Here is a 20,609-nt window from a genome sequence, read left to right as displayed (position 1 = left end):
AAGATGAATTTAAAGAAGTTAAGATTAAATTTAATTGAATTTGAGATAACTCTAAGGTATATTGTATAATTATTTAGTTTCATATAAAGTAAAATTATTTTATTACAAAAGATAAGATGATTAACATAAATTTACAAATCATTTTATGAGATTTTTATAAAATAGAATTATAAAAAATTTATTAATTTAATAAAAAAATATTTCCTCACATAAAAAATATATATTATTTTAATAATATAAACATTATAATTACAAATAATACTAAATAAAATATAATAACTTAATAGAAGAACAAGTTAATTTATGTAAAAAAAAAAATATACATTAAATATTATATTTTTTAGGCGAAAAAAACTTTATTTTTCTTGATTAAGCCAATAAAGTTTTGGTAATTAACTATATATTTTTTTAAAATATTAATTTAAAAAATTTAATGGGAATGGCACCTCTATGTAATACGACATCGTTTCCTGCTTTCAGCGACAAATTGGATTGACTAAAATTTTGACTCTTGGAGCAAAAAGACAATTCGGTCCCGTGTCAGGGCGGGCTACTGCAACACCTTGTTGGAAATTTTCATGGGAGTGTAAACGAGACAAGTTAATGCTCAATCTTTTCCGTTTACGCTTCTGATTCACGCTGAAACTTTATCCAATGCCTCTCCTTTATAAAACCCAATTCAACAGCCAATTATTTTACAATCTCGCTTCTTCTCCATTTCCGTCAACGTCTAATCAGAATTTTTCCTGCCGGATTACATTTCCGACGATGTCTTGCTCTTCTCAAACTACTTTTCCCATTCTACGGACTGTAACCATATCGTACTCCGACCTCAAGGTGCGCTTATCTGTATAACTCTGTTTGGTTGCCTAGAAAACTAAGGAAAGCGAAAGGAAAAGGAGATTGGTTAATGACCTCTGCTACGTATGTTCATTTATTTATTTTTCTAATTACTTTCTCGTTGAAATTCATGAAACAGGATAGGAATGTAGACTTGTCGACGAAAATTGAGGAAGGTTTTGGATCGAATGGGCTGGGGATTCTATCAGTTACAGATGTATGAAATGTTTTGCTCAGAGTTTGTTTCTCAAAGCTATAAGATGTCATTTAATTTATTTTTTATCTTTATTTTGACGATTGTTTGCTATACTTTATGATTTGAAACACTATTTTGTCATTGCAAGGTATAGAGCCCATGCTTTTTGTATACCTTTTCACCTGAATACAAAGCACCAACATGTAGAGATGCAATTACATGAAACCATGTTCTCTCTCTCTCTCTCTCTTCCCTTTAGAGCATCTTTCCCTGTTACTGGAATGATGATTAAACTGGACATGTGCTGTGTTTGGTGAAGCCGCAACCTTGCACCGTAATGATGATTGTCATAAATGCATAAATGCTTTATTGGCTGTTTCAGTTTAACCTTTTATCACTATAGGTGCCCGGTTTTTCTTCACTGCGTCAAAATCTTCTACATCTTTCACCAAGGTATAAGAGATTTCAACTTCAATGAGAACCAAATTAGTTTATTATTTATTACCTTACATATATGTCGTTATCTTTTCTCAGGTTGGCTAGCCTTCCTGAAGAGAAGAAGAAGGAGCTTGAAGATCCAAATACTAGGTAATTTTTCTGTCTTTCAGCTAGCTTCATTAATTAATCACCTGAAGAAAAAAAAACAGAACCAACAAAAAAGGAAGAAAAACCCTTCATTGCCTTCAACTATTATTTGCTTTAAATATTTCGTTGACTCCATTATGTGATTTCAATTGGGCCGTTTTGAAATTAAGTTTCATAGCTACGCACACATCCATTACTATGCAATTTATAAATGATCTATGTTCTGTATATTACAGCAACCCTTTAATCCTTTTCTGTTGTTAAAATCACCTCTTTTTTAGATAAATTTATTTTTTTATGTGATGTTTGTTTCCTTAGAGTCTCATCAGATAACAATGGTTGTCAAAAACTGTGCATACACTCTACTTTCTATCCTGTAGATTATATTGTGGCAAACATGATACTTTTGCACTTGAATTGCAATATATCTCTATCTTCTGGAGCCAGTGGTAGGTAGTTGGTAATTATGGTGACTGCATTTATAAATGACTGAGACTTTTTGTTTCTATTATATGTAGGTACAACTTTGGATGGAGTCATGGAAAAGAAATACTTGAATCTGGAAAGCCTGGTAAACTATTTCACTGTATATTTTATGAAATCTATAAATACTCTCCTAGGGATGTGCTTGTGTGAAAGTCAGAACAGAGAGCTACTATCTTGTTCTCATCCTTGTTTGTGCTCAACTCTATGTTGGAACACCGTGCAGGTCATGACGAGATGGTGAGCCAAACTTAAAAGTGTGATTCGTTAAGTGATGCTTTCTGTTGTGTTTTTCCTTAACAATTATTTCCCAATGAAGATTTTTTCGCTGCAGTATTTGTGAGAAAAATGAATTACTATTAGTATGATGTGTTGAGTTCTTTCCCCCCATTTATTTTGGTGCCTATTCTGCTGGGATGTGGCAGTAGTATGGCTTCTCATTGGCTTCATTCTGGTTTGACCTGCAAATGAAAAGTGAGTCTTTGAACAAGATACTGCTTGGTAAGCTTTTGTGGCATTGTCCATTGGGAGATCACCACTGAGATGAGGGCATCCTAGGATCTTTTGACATTAATCATTGATGGCATACTGAGGATACTGCACAAGTAGCATAACTTGATAAACATGCATATACAGCAGATATGAATGTAACCTTTATCCCTCAATAACTTAAAATTAGCTTGTGTGCACATGAAATACCATAAAACTATTAGTAACTTGGTTGTTGCAGCTCTGGGTGATGAAACTGAATGCATATAATGGGTTTGAAGGGCATCTTGAGACCTTTTAATGTTGGCAGCATACTGAGGGAAGTTTACAAATTAATAAACAGACATGTGACAGCTGACATAACCATAATCCCTCACTGAAATTTAAAGTGATGTGTGAATTTAAAAGAAGCTAGAACTATTTGTTGCAAATCAATGTCCTCCTTTCTTCCCTGCTGAAGCATAGTATGTCTTTGCATCTAATTTGTTCACCTATTATTGCTCACAGTCTACCTGTTGTCTATCATCAAAACAGAGCTGCACTCATTTCAGCACTGCAAAAATTGGTCTTGCTTTATAGGAGGGATTCTCAATATTTTTTGATACCACGTCACTCTGGGACACATGAGACTCATTGTCAACAAATCCAAACTCCATGTCCAAATTTGATGCACGCTATTAGATTACTGTGTGAATGGTTCATAAATTTAGTAAATTTACCATTATTGGATCCAATATTTTGTTGCCCCTTTATGGTGCAGTCATTTATCAATTTCTCTTCCTTGATTCTTTTGGAGTCCTTGAACTTACTAGTCATAGTTAGTTTACAAGAACTAAGTCCCTATACCAATAGAGGGTTATTTGGTGTGCAGTGGTATTTGTGATTAAAGCTGTTGCTTAAAACCATGTCAAGACATGCAATTGAACATTTATCTCATTGAAACTCACATTTCTTTTTCCATAAGGGAGATTTTTTTTTTTGTCTCAATTTTTCTGAACAGTAATTAGAGATGCATAATTGTTCATATTGTCATAGTCATTAATTGTTATTCGGTGAATATTAGCAACTTAACTATGGTTCTACTCAACTGAACTAAACCTTTATCCTAAAAATATGGGGTCGGCTATATGGATTCGCTTCCACCACTCTAAACGATTTTGGGTTAAATCCTCAGAAATGTGTAATGCTTCTAGGTCATGTTGTACTACTCTCCTCTAAGTCAATTTAGGTCTACCCCTTTTTTTCTTTCTATCTTCTAACCTAATGTGCTCTACTTGTCTAACTGAAGCCTCCGTATGTCTCTGCTTCACATGACCAAACCACCTCAATCTCCCTTCTCTCAACTTATCCTCAATTGGTATTACTCCTACCTTTTCTCTAATACTCTCATTACGGACTTTATCTAGTCTAGTATGGCCACTCATCCACCTTAACATTTTCATCTCTGCAACTCTTATCTTAGACTCATACGACTCCTTTAATGCCCAACACTCACTACCATATAACATAGCCGGTAGTATGGCTGTACGGTAAAATTTTCCTTTCAACTTATTGGGAATTTTGCGATCACATAAAACTCTCGTGGCACGTCTCCACTTCAACCATCCGGCTTTAATCCTATGACTAACATCCTCCTTACATCCCCCATCTACTTGAAGGATTGAGCCGAGATATTTAAAGTGATTACTTTGGGGCAGTACCACTCCATCAAAACTAACTCCTTCTCTATCATCAGTTTGGCCTTCACTGAACTTGCAATGCATGTATTTTGTCTTCGTTCTACTTAACTTAAAGTCCTTTGACTCTAGAGTACTTATCCAAAGCTTTAGCTTTCTATTGACTCCTTCTCGCGTCTCATCTATTAGAACAATATCATCTGCAAAAATCATGCACCAAGGAATACTCTCTTGTATATGTTTCGTCAATTCATCTAAAATTAATGTAAAAAGGTAAGGGCTTATAGCTGATCCTTGGTGTAATCCAATTGAGATCGAAAATCTCTTGTGTCTCCTCCCACTGTGCGCACAATATTAGTTGCTCCTTCATACATATCTTTCAACACTTGTATGTACCTAATAGATACCCTCTTTTGTTCTAACATATTCCATAAGACATCTCTTGGAACACTATCATAAGCCTTCTCCAAATCAATAAAAATCATGTGTAGATTTTTTCACATCTCTATATTTCTCCATCAAGCTTCTAATGAGAAAGATTGCTTCCATAGTTGAACAACCAGGCATAAAGCCAAACTGATTGAGAGAGATAGAAGTATCATGACGTAGTCGAAGCTCCACAACTCTCTCTCACAACTTCATAGTATGGCTCATGAGTTTAATTCCCCTATAGTTTGAGCAACTCTATATGTCTCCCTTATTTTTTAAAAATAGGTACTAAAATACTCCTTCATTCATCAGGCATTTTCTTTGAGTTTAGAATCTTATTAAATAATTTAGTTAACTATGCCACTCCCATATCTCCCAAACACTTCCACACTTCAATTGGTATTCCATCGGGTCCATAGGCTTTATCCACTTTCATTCTCTTAAGTGCTTTCTTTACTTCTAAAGATCTAATCCTTTTAGTATAATTCACATTCTTTTCTATTGTTCTATAGTCTATATTCACGCTATTACCATTTTGACTATTATTAAAGAGATCATTAAAATAATTTTTCTATCTTTCTTTAATGTCCTCATCTTTCACCAACAGTTTTCCTTCTTTATCCTTAATGCACCTAACTTGATTGAGATCTTGACATTTCCTTTCTCTCCTCCTTGCTAATCTATAAATATCTTTCTCCTCTTCTTTAGTTTCAAGTTTCTCATATAACTTTTCAAAGGCTTGTGCTCTTGCTTGACTAACTGCCTTTTTTGCCTCTTTCTTTGCTATCTTGTACTGTTCATATGCCTCATTATTATCACATTTAGGTAATTTCTTATACAACTCTCTTTTTCTCTTCACTGCCTTTTGTACTTCCTCATTCCACCACCATCTCTCTTTTGATGGTGGTCCATGTCCTTTAGACTCTCCAAGTACTTTTTTAGCTACTTCTCTAATCTTTGATGCCATCTGTATCCACATATCATTGGCCTCCATATCCAGCTTCCATGCTTCGGACTTGAGAAGCTCATTTTTGAATTTCACTTGCTTTACTCCTTTGAACTCCCACCACTTTGTTCGAGCTACACTATTTCTTCTGACCTTACTTGAATTGTTCCTAAGCTTGACATCCAAGACCACTAACCGATGTTGACTTGTTAAAGCCTCTCCTGGAATGACCTTGCAATCCTTGTGTAGGGCTCTATTTGTCTTCCGGGTTAAGAGGAAGTCAATTTGGCTTCTATGTTGCAAACTTTTGAAAGTCACTAAATGTGACTTTCTTTTTATAAAGTAGGTATTTGCTAGTATTAGGTCGTATGCCATAGCAAATCCAGGATGCTTTTTCCCTCCTCATTTCGACTGCCAAAATCAAAACCTCTATGAACATTCTCATAACCTTGCCTATCACTTCCTACATGTCCATTCAAATCTCCACCAATAAAAACATTCTCTTCATTCGGTATGCTTTGCATTAAATCATTCATATCTTCCCAAAACTTTTGTTTACTCTCACTATCTAGTCCTATTTGTGGGGCATAAGCACTAACTATATTTATTGTTTCTCCTTTTAGTACTAGCTTTACTAGTATAATTCTATCTCCTACTCTTTTCACAACTATTACAGCGTCTTTCAATGTCCTATCTATGATTATGCCCACTCTGTTCTTGTTTCTCTCCTTTCCGGTAAACCACAGTTTGTACCCTGAATTATCCACTTCCTTGCTTTTCTCTCCTACCCATTTAGTTTCCTAAATGCAAGCAATATTCACTCTTCTCCTTTCCAAGGTATCCACAAGGTCCATTAATTTTCCTGTAAGTGATCCAACATTCCAAGTACCAACCCTGATCCTTCTTTTATCCTGTTCCTTCCTAATTGGTTTTCTTCTATGATATCTTCTATTGTTTTCTATGTCTATTTTGTGTTCTGTTCCAATATCTGTTCTACTGTCTGTCCTATGAACTAATTTCTTTACCTATACCCGTCCATGACGTGAAAATCCTTGCTCACTTAACACCACACCCGGGCGCCGGCATGGCGCGTTGCATTCTGTGAACGCCCTACACCCTTGCATATTTCTCACTACACTTGGTCTCCGATGTAGCGCGTCATAAGTAGAGGACGCTCCAACGTTTATATCATTTGAATCCATATCATAAGGTATGACGAAATTTTTACGCTGGTTGTCATCTATCGCAACTCTCCTCCTTTATCCAAGCTTGGGACCGGTTAAGCGCAAACTACTTAGGCGGAGTTAGCAACTTAACTATGGTTAAATGAAAAAATATAAGGAGATCAAGTTATCTGAGCTGGATGTTGTATTTTATTGTTTCTTTTCCTGTGTTGTGCAGATCTGCTTAAAGGCTCCTTTTATGCAAATCCAGTACTAGATGTGCCTACAACTGATGCCTATCTCATACAACGGTAAAATTTGGAAAAGGAATTGTGTTTTAACAAGCACTTTATTGCTTCCAGTCATTGGTGACTGCATGCAATGCATTGCTGTAAATTTTAATACTGATTAACATAACACTGGTAGCGTTTGGCTGAAGTAGATCACAAAAAGCAACTGAACTGATATTCAAATTTTATTGATCTATTTTCAACAGAACAGTATAAGCTTGGCTTGGGAAACTTTTTCGTGATGTTGTAAAGAACATCCTTAATCAAATATGGATTATATTTACAAAAATGTAATTGTGCCTATTTGCATAACTTGACATTGATGCCCCATCTTGTAGGTATCCTCATTATTGTGGATTGAACATATGGCCCGTTAATAGTTTGCCAGAACTGGAAGTTGGTATGTTTGAAGAGCAATAATTTAATTTTATGGACGTATATTATCTAGGGTTAATTTCTTCTGCAAAATATCTTTTGCTGTGTTCAAGGATTCTTTCACAAGTGTTTTCCTTAAAGATTTTTTTTGAATTTTTATTTTTATAACTGATGGAAATATCCTTTATCGATCTTTTAGATCACTTTGGGATAATGAGAAAGTACACTTTTGGCTATGTAAACACTTTGTTATGCCTTTTTGGGAAAAAAATATTGCTTTACATTTTCTTTCTTATTTAATCGCTGAACCTAAGTTGTTTATATGTAGCTTTCAAAGCACTTGGAAAGCTGATCCTTGATGTCGGATTGATGCTAGCTTATCACTGTGATCAATATGGTAATTTCTGGATGCTTGAATTTTTGGTTTTTAGATGAAGTTAACATTAAGGTGATCTTTTGTCTTTTCTAGTCCTTGACTTCCACAGAATTTATTGCAAAACTGATTGCAAGGACAAAGAGTTTTAGCCTGGAGAAATAAAATCCACCACTTGGGGAGTTACTTAAATGTGTCTAGGAAATGAAATTGAAGTGGCAATATCTATGAAATACCATTGGTATGGAGTTACCAGTCTGGTACCAGAGGAGGTTCTTGTTGGTGGGTCTTTGCACCACAGTTTGCCAAGACCCTTTAGAAGGGGGGTCATGGATTTCTCATGCATTTCTCATGCAATACATAAATATGTATTTCTGAATAAATATTCCTGTTGTATTTGGTAAAGATATTTCATTGATGATTTTCTTTTGGATGAGACTTGTAGAATTGCTTGCACATGCTAGAAATTGATAAATGCTTCACATTTCACCTGTGAAAGATTTTGATCGTGTGCACATGCATGATTGCTTATTCTATGGCTGGTGGAGGTGTGATTTTATCCTGAGAAGTACACAATAGGCTTGTGGTCACACTTTTCTCTGACAAAGAATATCTTTCCACTTAGTTCTGAACTTCCTTAATGAACATTTAATATCCAGGCGATCAGACATTACTGAACAGATTACCAACTGTAGCTTGTGCTTTTTTTTTTTTTTTTGCTTCATTTTTTGGATACTTTTTTCTCTTTATTATGAAGTGTGGTTTTCTCATTTTACTGCTTTGTTTGTTTTACTCTTTCCTATCAAATTTTAACATGCAGTATCGAAGGGGATGGAAATAAATGAAAATGAAGGCCTTGAACAGATACTTCTTCGCTCTCGGTGTCATAAAGGCCGGTTACTTTATTATTTTCCAGTTCAACTGAGGTAATTTGTCTCCTATCCGTTAAATAATGACTCTTTAAATTTTCCCATTGCTGAATGGTTCTATTGCTTGTAAAAGATGCAATTCTCTTCAGTTATCGCGATCCTTCTTGCTTGCTAATATCTCACTTGGTTATGCAGCTGTAATGAAATAAAGGACTTAAATATGAACATGATTGGGATTTTCTACTAATTTCCTTGATGCTTAATTTCATTACATGCCATCATGTTAAAATTCATGAAAAAGGTGTACAATTAATGAAAGAAAGATTGAGTATAAAATCTCAACCACTATGATTTGTGGCCATTGATTTCAGCATATAAATCTCAGCCACTTTGCTAATATGGTGACAAAACCTTGGCCAATTTATAATATAGCATAGAAACTTTTGAAAACGATTTGTCTAAGCTTCTAGAAGTGATTACTGAACAAGTTAAGTCATTTGCAGCACCATAAATTGTATCCAAGATGGTAACTTCTCATCGTCTTGGTGTGGATGGCATACAGATCATGGTTCACTAACAGGTAGTCAATTTTTTTCAACTCATGTGATTTTATTATCCCTCAGTCACCAAGGTAAATGAGCCCATTGATTATACGTGTGTTATGCATTTTGCAAACAATTGTTTATTTTTGTATATGATGTTCTTGTTGCCAAAAATATTTTTTTCCATCTTGTTCTCTTGTTGATTTACTTTTTTTTTCCCACACAACCTCAATATTATCTTATGTCTTTTAACTCTTTCTATTGATGGATGAACTTGTGGATGGATTAAAATCTCTTTTTGTTGAATATGTTGATTATGGTTCTCACTCTATGTTTCTCCTGGTGATTTCTGTTTCAATTGAATTGTAGGTCTGACCTGTGCAATGTTTAAGAGAGAAGGTGTAGAAACACCTTGCCCTGATAGTGCTGCTGGGCTTTATATTAAAACACGAACAGATCAAATTGTGAAAGTATGCTTTCTTTTCATTAAAATCTCACAAATGCAAAATGCTGTTTATGATAAAATTAATTGATTGCATGTTTCGAAATGTTCATAGCTTAGCTCGTTACTTACCTCTTAGGGTATCTTTGCTTAGGTTTATATGTCAATTTCAGTTTATATTTCACTTTTTGAATTGGAACTATTTGTGGGATGAATTTATTTTTCCAGGGTACATAATATTTGGAAAAGAGTAATGCCATTTGATTGTTCCTTGAAATATCACTAAAAGTTCAAAGAACAAGACTTTGGAGGAAGCGAGCATACAATCTGAACAAACAAGGGGAATGGGACCATGAAAGCATTGAATTTAACATCAAATTCTAGGGGAGATATTTCTTCTGAATTAGGGCATATGTTGCAAAAGAAATGTTTTTGTTCAAGCAAATGTATTTCTAGGAAATGATCCATGTAAACTAAGTGGGAGATGCAACTTGCAAGTCTAAGATTACTTGTCATAATAAATTTCTATGCTAATATTGTTTTGACATCAATCTATGTGAGAATATTGTGTATGTGAGCAGATAGCATACATTACAGACAAATGAAAAATAGTTTTTAAAAAGAAAAAATCCCCTAGCACGGTAGCACCAAGGTTTGGAGTCTTAGTTTCAAGGCATATATTATAGATTAACTTTTCTTGCCAATATCTTAGGCCTAATGATGTAGCTGCCTTTGTTCAACAAATTTCCTATTTTTAGAACAACGTTTAGTTTCATGGTGAAACTTTGTGTAAAAAGAGTATAAAACCAGTGCACTGCCTTGATCTGTTTCCCCTGCTTTTGCTGAATTTTGTGAAAGCTTAAACAAGTTTCTATTCTTTTGTGCTTGCAAATTGGTGTTATAAAAAGAGGAAAACAGAATCTTATTCATATGAAAGAACTCCATCAAGATGGCATTAATACTGTTTTAGTAACCATGGAAAATAAATCCTTTAGTAATGGCATCAGTACTGTTTTTCTTGCTTCTAAGTAGAATTTCATGGTCTCAGGAAAATGAAGAGTGATAATGAAGAAATCAAGCATGATGAATCGATCATTTTTTATTATGAATAACTACCAGAATGTAGGATTAGGATTGCTATCTTGTTTGTTGATCTTGGATCTGAAATCAAGTGGGTGTCCTCCAAGGAAACTTTGAGAAACTTTCCACTATGGATCATGCTAGCAATTTTAAATCAAGCTTCTTTATTTGATCTTGAGAACTGTGAATAATTGAAGCATACAAAATATATGTAAAAGGGTTTATGTAGCTTGACAGTGTGCCTACTGTCATACAAGAAACTATAAAATGCCTTAAATGCCATTGTACCTTCACTTAGATGGATGTGAGATCCACCTCCCTTTTTTTTTTTTTTTTTAATCGAACACCATCCTTCTACCAACCCTTTGTCAGTGTATGAGAATTTTGTTGAAAAATTGAAATTGAATGGGTGGGTGTTCCACGTGATTGGATCTGCAAAGTGCAGCCATTTAATTAACTTGCATGATGATTGTTGCTGATGCTTTAGAAGACTATTTTTTATTTCCAAAAGTTTAAATTTTGAATGGTCTGCAAACCTTTGTGTTTCTTATGCATTAGGTTGTCTTTGGAGAAGATGAGATAGCATATCAAATTGGAGAGACTGCTGAAATATTGTCAAGAGGTTATCTTTGCGCAACACCTCACTGTGTCCTGGTATTTTCTGGAATTTCATCTTACATGAATTTGGGCCTAGCTTGAATTTAGCATGTAGTGTGGTGCACCAATCCTTCCACTGACTTAAAGGACGCCATTTTGATCTCAGCTACTTGAAGTTCAATTTGTGGTTCTACATGACTGGCAATGCCTATGCAAATTTTAGTTAAAAAACTATCTTTTTCTGATGCAGCCGGTGGAAGTCCAAATGTGAGGCATGTTAGTTAATAAGTGATTTCTCAATCTTAAGAGCAATTGATATTTTTCAGATAATTACCTTATAACTTCATAAGTAGAGCTCAGATTCTTCTGTTTGAAAATGAACTCAGCAACTAAAGTCAGATGCTCGTACTTATGTCAAGGCAATGGTGCATTTGCCTTAGTGGTGCAAATAATTATCCTTTTTCTAACTTTTAATTTTCCCTGCTGTTTAGTCTCTGTTGCCCTGGTATGAAGTAATAATATTGAACAGAAACGAATGTTTGTTTCTCAGGCACCTAAAGGAGTGGAGGCTTCTGGTGTCGATCGATCAACATTTGCATTATTCATGCAACCTGATTGGTGAGTTATTTAATAAAAGATGGATCAGAAAATATGTCAATTGACCTATCTTTTGCCGTATTTTATGTGATAGATGTATTAATGAACTATGCTTAACGGTGACTACCGGTTATTTTCATTTATACTTTTGAGGCTGCTGATGATGCTACCAATAAACTTGTAGCCCTTGTAGCCATGTTTTGATATGTCCTTTTAGCCTTGTTCCATATTGTATGATCTTTTTGTCGATTAATTTATCAATATTTTTAACCTTGATAGATTTGACCTAATGTCCAAATCCTCCTCAATGGTGTCATCATTCAATTTGCTGTGGTAAAATTGGCATTAATTTACCAAAATTAGCATGATATGAACTTTTAATTTCATTTGCAGGGATGAAAAGCTCAACTTCCCGAAGGAGATGCATATTCACAAAGAGGTATGTAATTTAAGAAACAGGAAGTTTTTAGCTTGCTTGTGAGAACTTTATGAATTTTAAGATGAGTAGATGATGGGAATAGATGCTGGGTGCTTTCTTGCTTGTCCTTGGGAGGGGAACTTTATTAAACCAACCACGAAAAGTGTGAGGAAAAAAAAAAAAAAAAAGAGATAAAACAAATATCAACTTGGAAAACTATGAACGCAAATAGAGTTAGGTACTGCCTGTCTCTTTCTTGAGCTAATTGAAATAGAAATCTTATTCCTCCACGGCAGATGCTTCTTTTCTTTCTCAATTGTTAAACTTAAATCTTGTCAATTATTTTTTCTTTAATATATTACGTGTTAAGTTTCTAGTAATGTACTTGCCGAAGCACAAGGGGTATGACAATGACTTTTTGAACTTTGTTCGTGTGTTGTTTTCAGCTGATGCTAGCCAACCGTTCTCTCACATTTGGAGAATATTCTGACAAGTTGTTGGATAAATATTACAACTTGAAAAATTGAAGATCACGTTTATAAGTATATCTTAATAGTCACCCATTGTGAATAAATCCATCCATTTCAATAATTCATCTACTGTATAAGCATAATTGTTAAAATCTATTTGATTAATATAAATAATTTATTATATTTCAATTTTAAATATGATATATGTTTTTATTTTATATCATAATTATAATAATTATAGATTCTATTAATATATACTTTTCTTATTTTATCTTAATTTTTTGAAAATAATTATGTTAATTTATCAATATATTCTGATAAATGTGTGTAGTATTTATATCACTAAATGGGTGTTTGATACAAAGTTAATAAAGATTAATTATTATTTTGTAACTTTTAATCTTTTAATGTTGTTTAAATTAAGTTAATTTTTCACGGTATTAATATTTATGCATTCTTAAAATATTAAATATTAATTTTGAAAAGTCTAAATTAATAATATCTCTATTAAAAATTAAAATTTATAAGAATAATATTTAATATTTTATTGAGCATGATATAAGTTTTAATTTAATTATATTAAAATCGATTTCAAAATTATAAAATTTTGAGTTAGCCTAAATAGTATTAAAAATTAATTTTTATTATTGACTATAAATTTTAATAATGTTATATATATATATATATATATATATATATATATATATATATATATATATAAGTTTAAAGCAGAGATGATTTGAGTAATAATCTCAACGAGTATTTTAAGTAGTAGTTGTGGCCTGTGCTGTGGACTTTATATATAGAGTTTGTTTTTCTGACGTGGACGTAACCGCTGCGAGGCATCTGAGCCGCAGTTTTCTTAACCTGGTGAAGAAAAGATGCCCTGCAGTCTCATATCCTCGCCATTGAGGATAAGGTGGGTCCATCATGTTGGGATATAATTCAAAGCAGCCCATGGAAGAAAATATAAAAAACGATTATTTTTTTCAAATTTCATAATCAGAAGTCGGCCGAGAAATTTCCGGTAATTTTTGAATTGCTCACTTAGGCATTCGGTTTGGTTCGAACTGTAAATTAGATTGGAATCGACTTGAGTCAAAATTTAAATCAGATTGGAGTAACAGTTTCATTCTTGAACCAGACTGGGACAGTCGGAGAGATGGGCCAGTTACGGTTTCTCTTCTCATGAACCAAAATTGAAATCGGTATAGAACCAGTCAGTTCAAACCAGCGGCTGGTTTCGGTTTCGATTTGATTTAAAATTTTTTATATTTTATTTTTTTATATTTTTTTCTTAGATTATATAGATTATTTTGAGTATCTTAAATTCTTGGACCATCCTCAAATAAGCCCCATATTAATTTCTGTGATTTTTTTAATTTAATTAGCATATTTTAGATTTTTAAGTTAAATTTAAAATTTTATAATTTTATTTTAAATTTTTTTAGATTATGTATATGATTGTGAGCATCTTTAATTTTTGAATTATTTTCAAATAAGATATATAATAATTTTTATGAATTTTTTAAATTAACTAGTGTATTTAGATTTTGAGGTTGAATTTGAAATTTTAAAATTTTTTGTAAAAAATTTTCTAGATTATGTAGATGATTGTGAACATTTTTAATTCTTTGATAATTCTTAAATAAGATATACAATAATTTTTTAAAATTTTTAAAATTAATTAGCAAATTTTAGATTTTTAATTTTATTAAAATTTAATGAATTCTAAAATATACACTTTATGTATTTTAAGTGTAGAAATATCTAAAAAAGAATTTCTTAATTAGTGAATTTTTATAAATTTTATTATTATTATTATTAGTATTATTATTATTAAAATAATTTATGTAAAAATGAGTTTTTTCTTTAAAGGAAATGAGTTTATTTTTTGTTTAAATGATACATTAATTTATGTATGTTGTGTAAGATATGTTGGTTGGGAAATTGAAATTTTTATAGTTTTCTTAAATTATTTATTAGAAATTATTTTATTTTAAATTAAATGAAATTAAGGATAGAGATGGAAGAGTATTAGAAATAAATAAGAGATTTTTTGTTAATTTAAAATTGATAATGCTAGAATTTATTAAAATATAATTAATGTGAATTGATAAACGTAAGAAGATTGATTAAATTTATTGTAAATTTAATTAGACTGGAATCATTTCAAACTGGATTGGATCTAAATCCAATAGAAACTGTGACTGTCAAAATCGAAATAGGATTCTCGTTAATACTAGTCCAAAATCATAATTGAATCGAAACTGGTTTGAATCATTTAAATCCAGACCAGTGTCAATTCGACCCTTCAAAAATCAAAGAATCGGCGGTTCCGATCTAGAACGGGACCAGAACCGGCCTTGGCGAGGTCTATGCCGCTTGCTAGTACTAGTATCTACTATCTAGTGCCTAGTGGATTCACATTTGTCGTGTCGCGATAAAATGCGCGATGAGAAAAATTTTAGGTGGGCCGCCATCGCCATGTAGCGGTGAACCTAGAAGCTTAATGGAAAAATGGAAATTGAAAACGTGAGCTAATTAAGGACAAAAGTGCCACGTTAGGCTGGCTGAGACTCAATGTGGTGGTAGGGCTGCATTTGCCGTCCTGCGCAGCTTCACTCGGATGCAAGTCCTTTTCAGGTTTTCAACCGGCCCCACACTCATTTGACCATGATAAATGCTATTCTTCCCAAATGACCAAAATACCCTACAATTTTTTAAGGAATATAATATTATTTAAATATTTATTTTTTTAATTTTAATGAAATAAAATAATAGTAATAGTTACAATTCGACTAGAAGAAAACATCATTGATTTAACTAATGAATTTTAGTTTATTATTTTTATAATTATGAAATTTTAAATTTAAATATCAATCAAAATGAGATTTTTTTAAATATATTTATAATTAAAAATAAATTTATCTGATAAACTATATGCATTTAATTATTAAATTAAATTAAATTAAGTAAAAAAAATAATCTTATTTGCCAAGATAAGTATTTTGAAAATTTTAGATCTTAATTTAATATGCTTACAGATGCTATTAATATAATATCACATTATTATTGATCAATTATTACTATTTTTTCATCTGTTGATATTTCTTTCATTCTTTTATTTACATATAAGTTTTTTTTAGAAAATTATATGAAATAGAAACAGCTCAACATTGCTTGCAATTTTAGAGGAAGCCAATTGATAATTTTAGTGAAAGATTCTGGTTTTATTAATTTAATAGTTAAATTTTGATATTAATTTAATATTAATAATTAATTCATTTTGTGTCTAAAATTGATTAAATTGAATTAAAATTTTCAATTGATAAAAACATTTTTTTTAGTGAGAAATATGAAATAAAATATTCTTTTTTTTAATCAGCACATTATGTTAATCACTTATGTATTTTTATTGAATAATTAAATTATTAAAATTAAAATAAGTGCTAAAAATTAATTTTCAAAGTGAGAAAATTAAAAATGTTTGAAAATGCATGTAAAAGTTCAGATTAAAAGTTGAAGTAGCGTAATTTATAAATTAATAAAAAAAATAAAAAGGGTAATAATGTCATTATGAAAAATATATCCTTCGAGGAAATGGTCTAAAGATTAACTTAGGGCAGCCTACAATCCAAAGAATGGGGACCACAGAGGCTCAACTTCGAGAAATGGTCCTATAAAAGCAGCTGTCCCTCCAGCTCTTATCAATTCCTTACTCAGCTCCAACCTCCAACTGCTTTAGTTTACAGTTTTCCTTCCATTGTCCGCCAACCCACCATGGCAATTTCCTACCACCTTCCACCGCCGCACGCCGCCGCGGGCAAGAGAAAAGCTCACAGGAAAAACAGTCTTCGAAGGAAGTGCTTTCTAATGGTAAAACAGCAGAAGACCCGCTTCTACATCTTTGGACGTTGCATCTCCATGCTTCTCTGCTGGGATGACCACGCTATACGCGATTGATTGGAAATTTTCCTCTTTTCCTTTTCTTTCAACGTCTTCTTTCATACACCAAAGAAAGACTTAGTGACAGAGATGAGAATCGAAATTGCCTTCAAGCAGTTGCCTGATTTTGGAAGAAATGAATTGGGCTGCACTTGCTTTAATGCCCCTCGGTCTCTAAGCTATTCATCTTGGGTTCCTCCTTTGCGGTTCCGTTCATAAACAGGGAAAAGGGAAAAAAAGGGAATTGTCAATTTTGGTTTCTTTTTCTAGTGTATAGAGAGTAGAAAATCAAATAGGGATACTGAAAGCATGTGATGAGCTTCTTTCGTGTGTAAAATTTTACAGATGAAAAATACAAATTTCATATGGAAAAACAGAGAATCCTTACTTATTTCTCTCTCTCTCTCTCTCTTTTTTTTTATTCGATTCAGCTTCTATGGTTAAACCTATAACTCAAATTAATCCTTAAAAAAAAAAAAATACTATTATAATTTTAATTAAATTACTATTAATTTTAATAAAATTAATTAAATGCACTAAATTTTTATTTTTATTTTTTAAAAACAATTTATTTTTAAAGTTTTATATTATTAATAATTTAATTCTTGTATTTTTAAAATATGAATCTTATTAAATAATTTTTTTAATTTAAATTATAATTATTAAAAATATAAATTAATTCTTTTAAAACTCTTAAAAATTTTAGTTAATTATAGAATTATTCATATATTTTATAAATTAATATCTAAATATTATAATTATTTGTAAATACTCTTATAATTTTGTTCAATTTTATTGGTTATATATATATATATATAAAGAAATAAAGAAAATAAAACTTCAAGGATTAAATTATTTTTGAATTGAAAATAAAAATAAAGGTATTTTAAATATTTTTTTTAATTTAATGAGAAATTAAATGTGATTCTAATAGCAGAGATTGATTTATAATTTTATTAAAATATTAAAAATTAAATTTCTTAATTTTAAAACTACAGATGTCAAGTTGTAGGTTTAAATAAATTTCTCAAAATTAAATTGTTTTTATATTAAAAATGGAGTTAAGTGTATTTTGGTCTTTTTTTTTTTTTAGAATTAATGGTAACTTAAATGAAATTCTAATAGTAGGAATTAATTTATAAATTTATTAAAATGTTAAAAATTAAATTGCTTGATTTTAAAATTATAGGAATTAAGTTGTAGATTTAACTTAAATCTCAAACCCTAAATTGTAATTTACTAAAAAAAATTAATATTGCTTGAGATGAGACTTGACCCAATTAATTAAACCTATTCATATTAAGTTGGATTAAGGTTACCAAATTGGATCAAAACTAAGCTCATATGTGACAGGTGGATACTGATAAATGGACCAAGCCCAATCCATATAGATAATAGAGGTCGGATAGATGAATTTTTGAAGAGTGAAAGAGACTAAAATATCAAGGAAGATTATTCTTTCTTTTGTTCTTTTCTATTTGGATTCATGAATTGTTTATTGAAATTAATTAATCTTCCAATAACATATTTTAACACGTAAATTCACCTGATATAATAATAATAATAATAATAATAATAATAATAATAATAATAATAAAGCCATTGAAATTAATTTTTTGCTTCAATTTTAATTCTTGACCAAATTCATCCCAATTAAACAATACCTTAACTACATATACTTCATCGTTTCTGCCTTTTTGGTATTGTTTTGCTGTAACTATTTTCTTTCTTAGTAATTAGCTGCTAGTTAGTTTGGTTAGTAACTAATATTGAAAAGCTTGCAGTTGTTGTAACTGAATCTCTAACTAGTTCTGTATATAATTAGCATTTGCTAATCTTTTATTGACACATATTTATCAATTATGTTGGATTTTTTTTTTCTATTTAAAGAAGAGAAGAACTCTCCATTTATAAAGATCCAAAAATGAGAACATATGATGATGGGGAGAATACGAGAAACGAAACCCATATTCTCGAAATTGTCAATTTTAAGGTTGATTATTCCTATAAATTTTTGCTGATCATTTCTTGCGTTACCACAGCGAAAAAAGAGAAAGGAGCAACAAGAGGAAGCAATTACAATAAGAAGTAATGGCACTAGCTGGTAAGCCTCATGTGGTGTGTGTCCCTTTCCCATTGCAAGGACACGTAACTCCTATGCTCAAATTGGCAAAGCTCCTTCACTACAAAGGTTTTCATGTAACCTTTGTGAATACCCAGTTTAACCACAAGCGCATTCTTGATTCAAGAGGCCCTGATGCCTTGAATGGCTTGCCTGACTTCCAGTTTGCCACCTTACCTCTCCAACACCCTCCTTCAAATTCCCACACTAGTTTGGCCTTGAACTTTCTTGCTCTTCGTGAGATATGTAGAAAGAATTTTTTGCCTTTATTTCGTGATCTTGTTGCCAAGCTTAATGACACTGCTTCTTCTTCAAATCCTCCTGTTACATGCATACTTTCTGATGCTATTTTGAGTTATAGCTTAGAACTCTCCCAAGAACTTGACATTCCTAATGTATTCCTTTGGAATATGGGAGCTTCTGGGTTTATGAGCTTTAAGCATTCTCGAGATCAAATCAAGCAATGTCTTGCTTTTCTCAAAGGTATGTTATATATATCACCACATTGAACTCTTTGTTTTGGATCTTTTTTTAATAAATTGAAGCATATGTTTTTAGATCCAAGCAGTGAAGCAGCTGCAAATAATAAGAATTTGGACAGCATGATGGAATGGATTCCAGGAATGAAAGGAGCTCAGGTAAGAGATCTTTCCAAGTTTATTAAAACTAAAGATCAAGCTGATTCCATGGCTGACTCTAGTGAAGGGGACTTGGAAAGGGCCTCTAAAGCTTCAGCTGTTATATTCCACACTTTTGATGCCTTGGAAGGTGAAGTCCTAAGCAGCGTCTCGCCCATGTTTCAAAAGGTCTATAGCATTGGTCCTCTACAATTGCTTATGGATCAAATTTCTGATGATCGTTATGATTCCATTGAGTGCAATCTATGGAATGAAGAACCCGAGTGCATTAAATGGTTGGATTCCAAGGAACCCAACTCTGTGATTTACATCAATTTTGGAAGCACTACGGTAATGAGTGCGGAGCAACTAGTTGAGCTTGCTTGGGGACTTGCTAATAGCAACCATAACTTCCTGTGGATAACAAGGCCAGACTTGATCATGGGAGACACTGCAGTTCTGCCACCAGAGTTTCTGCTTGAAACTAAAGGGAGAGGCTTCATAGCGAGTTGGTGCCCACAAGAACAAGTTCTAAACCACCAATCAACTGGGGGATTCATTACCCATTGTGGATGGAACTCAATAGTGGAAAGCATATCTGCAGGGATACCCATGATCTGTTGGCCATTTTTTGGAGAACATTTTGTCAACTGTAGAAAGAGTTGCAATGAATGGGGTATTGGAGTGGAATTGAGTAGTAATTTCCAAAGAGATGAAGTGGAAAAGCTTGTTGAAGAGTTGATGAGTGGACAGAAGGGTGAGAATATGAAGGAAAAGGCTATGGAATGGAAGAAGGTATCAGAAGAGGCCGCAAGTCCCAATGGATCATCTTCCTTCAACCTGAACAATATGGTGAATGAAGTTTTCCTACTTTCAAAAAATTGATTTTTCTCGATGGTAAACAAGTCCATATAAGTCTTATACTAATGAATTTCTTTTTTATTTTTTTATCGAAGTTGTCAAAGTCGTGATTTTGATGATTTCATTTCATTTAAATTGTGATGGCATGTTCTATCGATTGTATAATAATACCCAAGCTTAACTTTGGTGTCTTTAAGTTTT

The 20,609-nt window shown here is 32.2% G+C and overlaps 2 protein-coding genes across 2 annotated transcripts; both read left to right on the top strand.

The window, feature by feature from the left end:
• The first annotated feature begins 550 nt into the window (after positions 1-550).
• On the top strand, positions 551-13,056 carry LOC110661541 (uncharacterized). Its single transcript, XM_021820198.2, has 15 exons — positions 551-837; positions 980-1,057; positions 1,440-1,489; positions 1,571-1,624; positions 2,140-2,192; positions 7,046-7,118; positions 7,436-7,497; positions 7,801-7,869; positions 8,666-8,771; positions 9,218-9,294; positions 9,626-9,726; positions 11,337-11,432; positions 11,926-11,993; positions 12,366-12,411; positions 12,837-13,056. The coding sequence occupies exons 1-15, from the start codon at positions 655-657 to the stop codon at positions 12,915-12,917; spliced, it is 1,197 nt and encodes a 398-aa protein (XP_021675890.2). The 5' UTR covers positions 551-654; the 3' UTR covers positions 12,918-13,056.
• Positions 13,057-18,506: 5,450 nt separating this feature from the next.
• LOC110661533 (7-deoxyloganetin glucosyltransferase-like) lies at positions 18,507-20,609 on the top strand. The gene is made up of 2 exons (XM_021820191.2): positions 18,507-19,413; positions 19,489-20,609. Exons 1-2 carry the CDS (start codon positions 18,900-18,902, stop codon positions 20,430-20,432), a joined length of 1,458 nt encoding a protein of 485 aa, XP_021675883.2. The 5' UTR covers positions 18,507-18,899; the 3' UTR covers positions 20,433-20,609.

Source organism: Hevea brasiliensis, chromosome 4 (genome assembly GCF_030052815.1).
Source record: "Hevea brasiliensis isolate MT/VB/25A 57/8 chromosome 4, ASM3005281v1, whole genome shotgun sequence".
NCBI lineage: Eukaryota > Viridiplantae > Streptophyta > Magnoliopsida > Malpighiales > Euphorbiaceae > Hevea > Hevea brasiliensis.
This window is presented reverse-complemented; position numbering and strand designations above follow the sequence as displayed.

Excerpts from the sequence above, each read along its gene's own strand:
- LOC110661541 (XM_021820198.2), top strand. The coding sequence starts at position 655 with ATGCCTCTCCTTTATAAAACCCAATTCAACAGCCAATTATTTTACAAT. Across the intron at positions 9,295-9,625 it reads AGATCATGGTTCACTAACAG|GTCTGACCTGTGCAATGTTT; the intron begins GTAGTCAATTTT and ends ATTGAATTGTAG. Across the intron at positions 11,433-11,925 it reads CAACACCTCACTGTGTCCTG|GCACCTAAAGGAGTGGAGGC; the intron begins GTATTTTCTGGA and ends TTTGTTTCTCAG.
- LOC110661533 (XM_021820191.2), top strand. The coding sequence starts at position 18,900 with ATGGCACTAGCTGGTAAGCCTCATGTGGTGTGTGTCCCTTTCCCATTG. Across the intron at positions 19,414-19,488 it reads ATGTCTTGCTTTTCTCAAAG|ATCCAAGCAGTGAAGCAGCT; the intron begins GTATGTTATATA and ends ATATGTTTTTAG.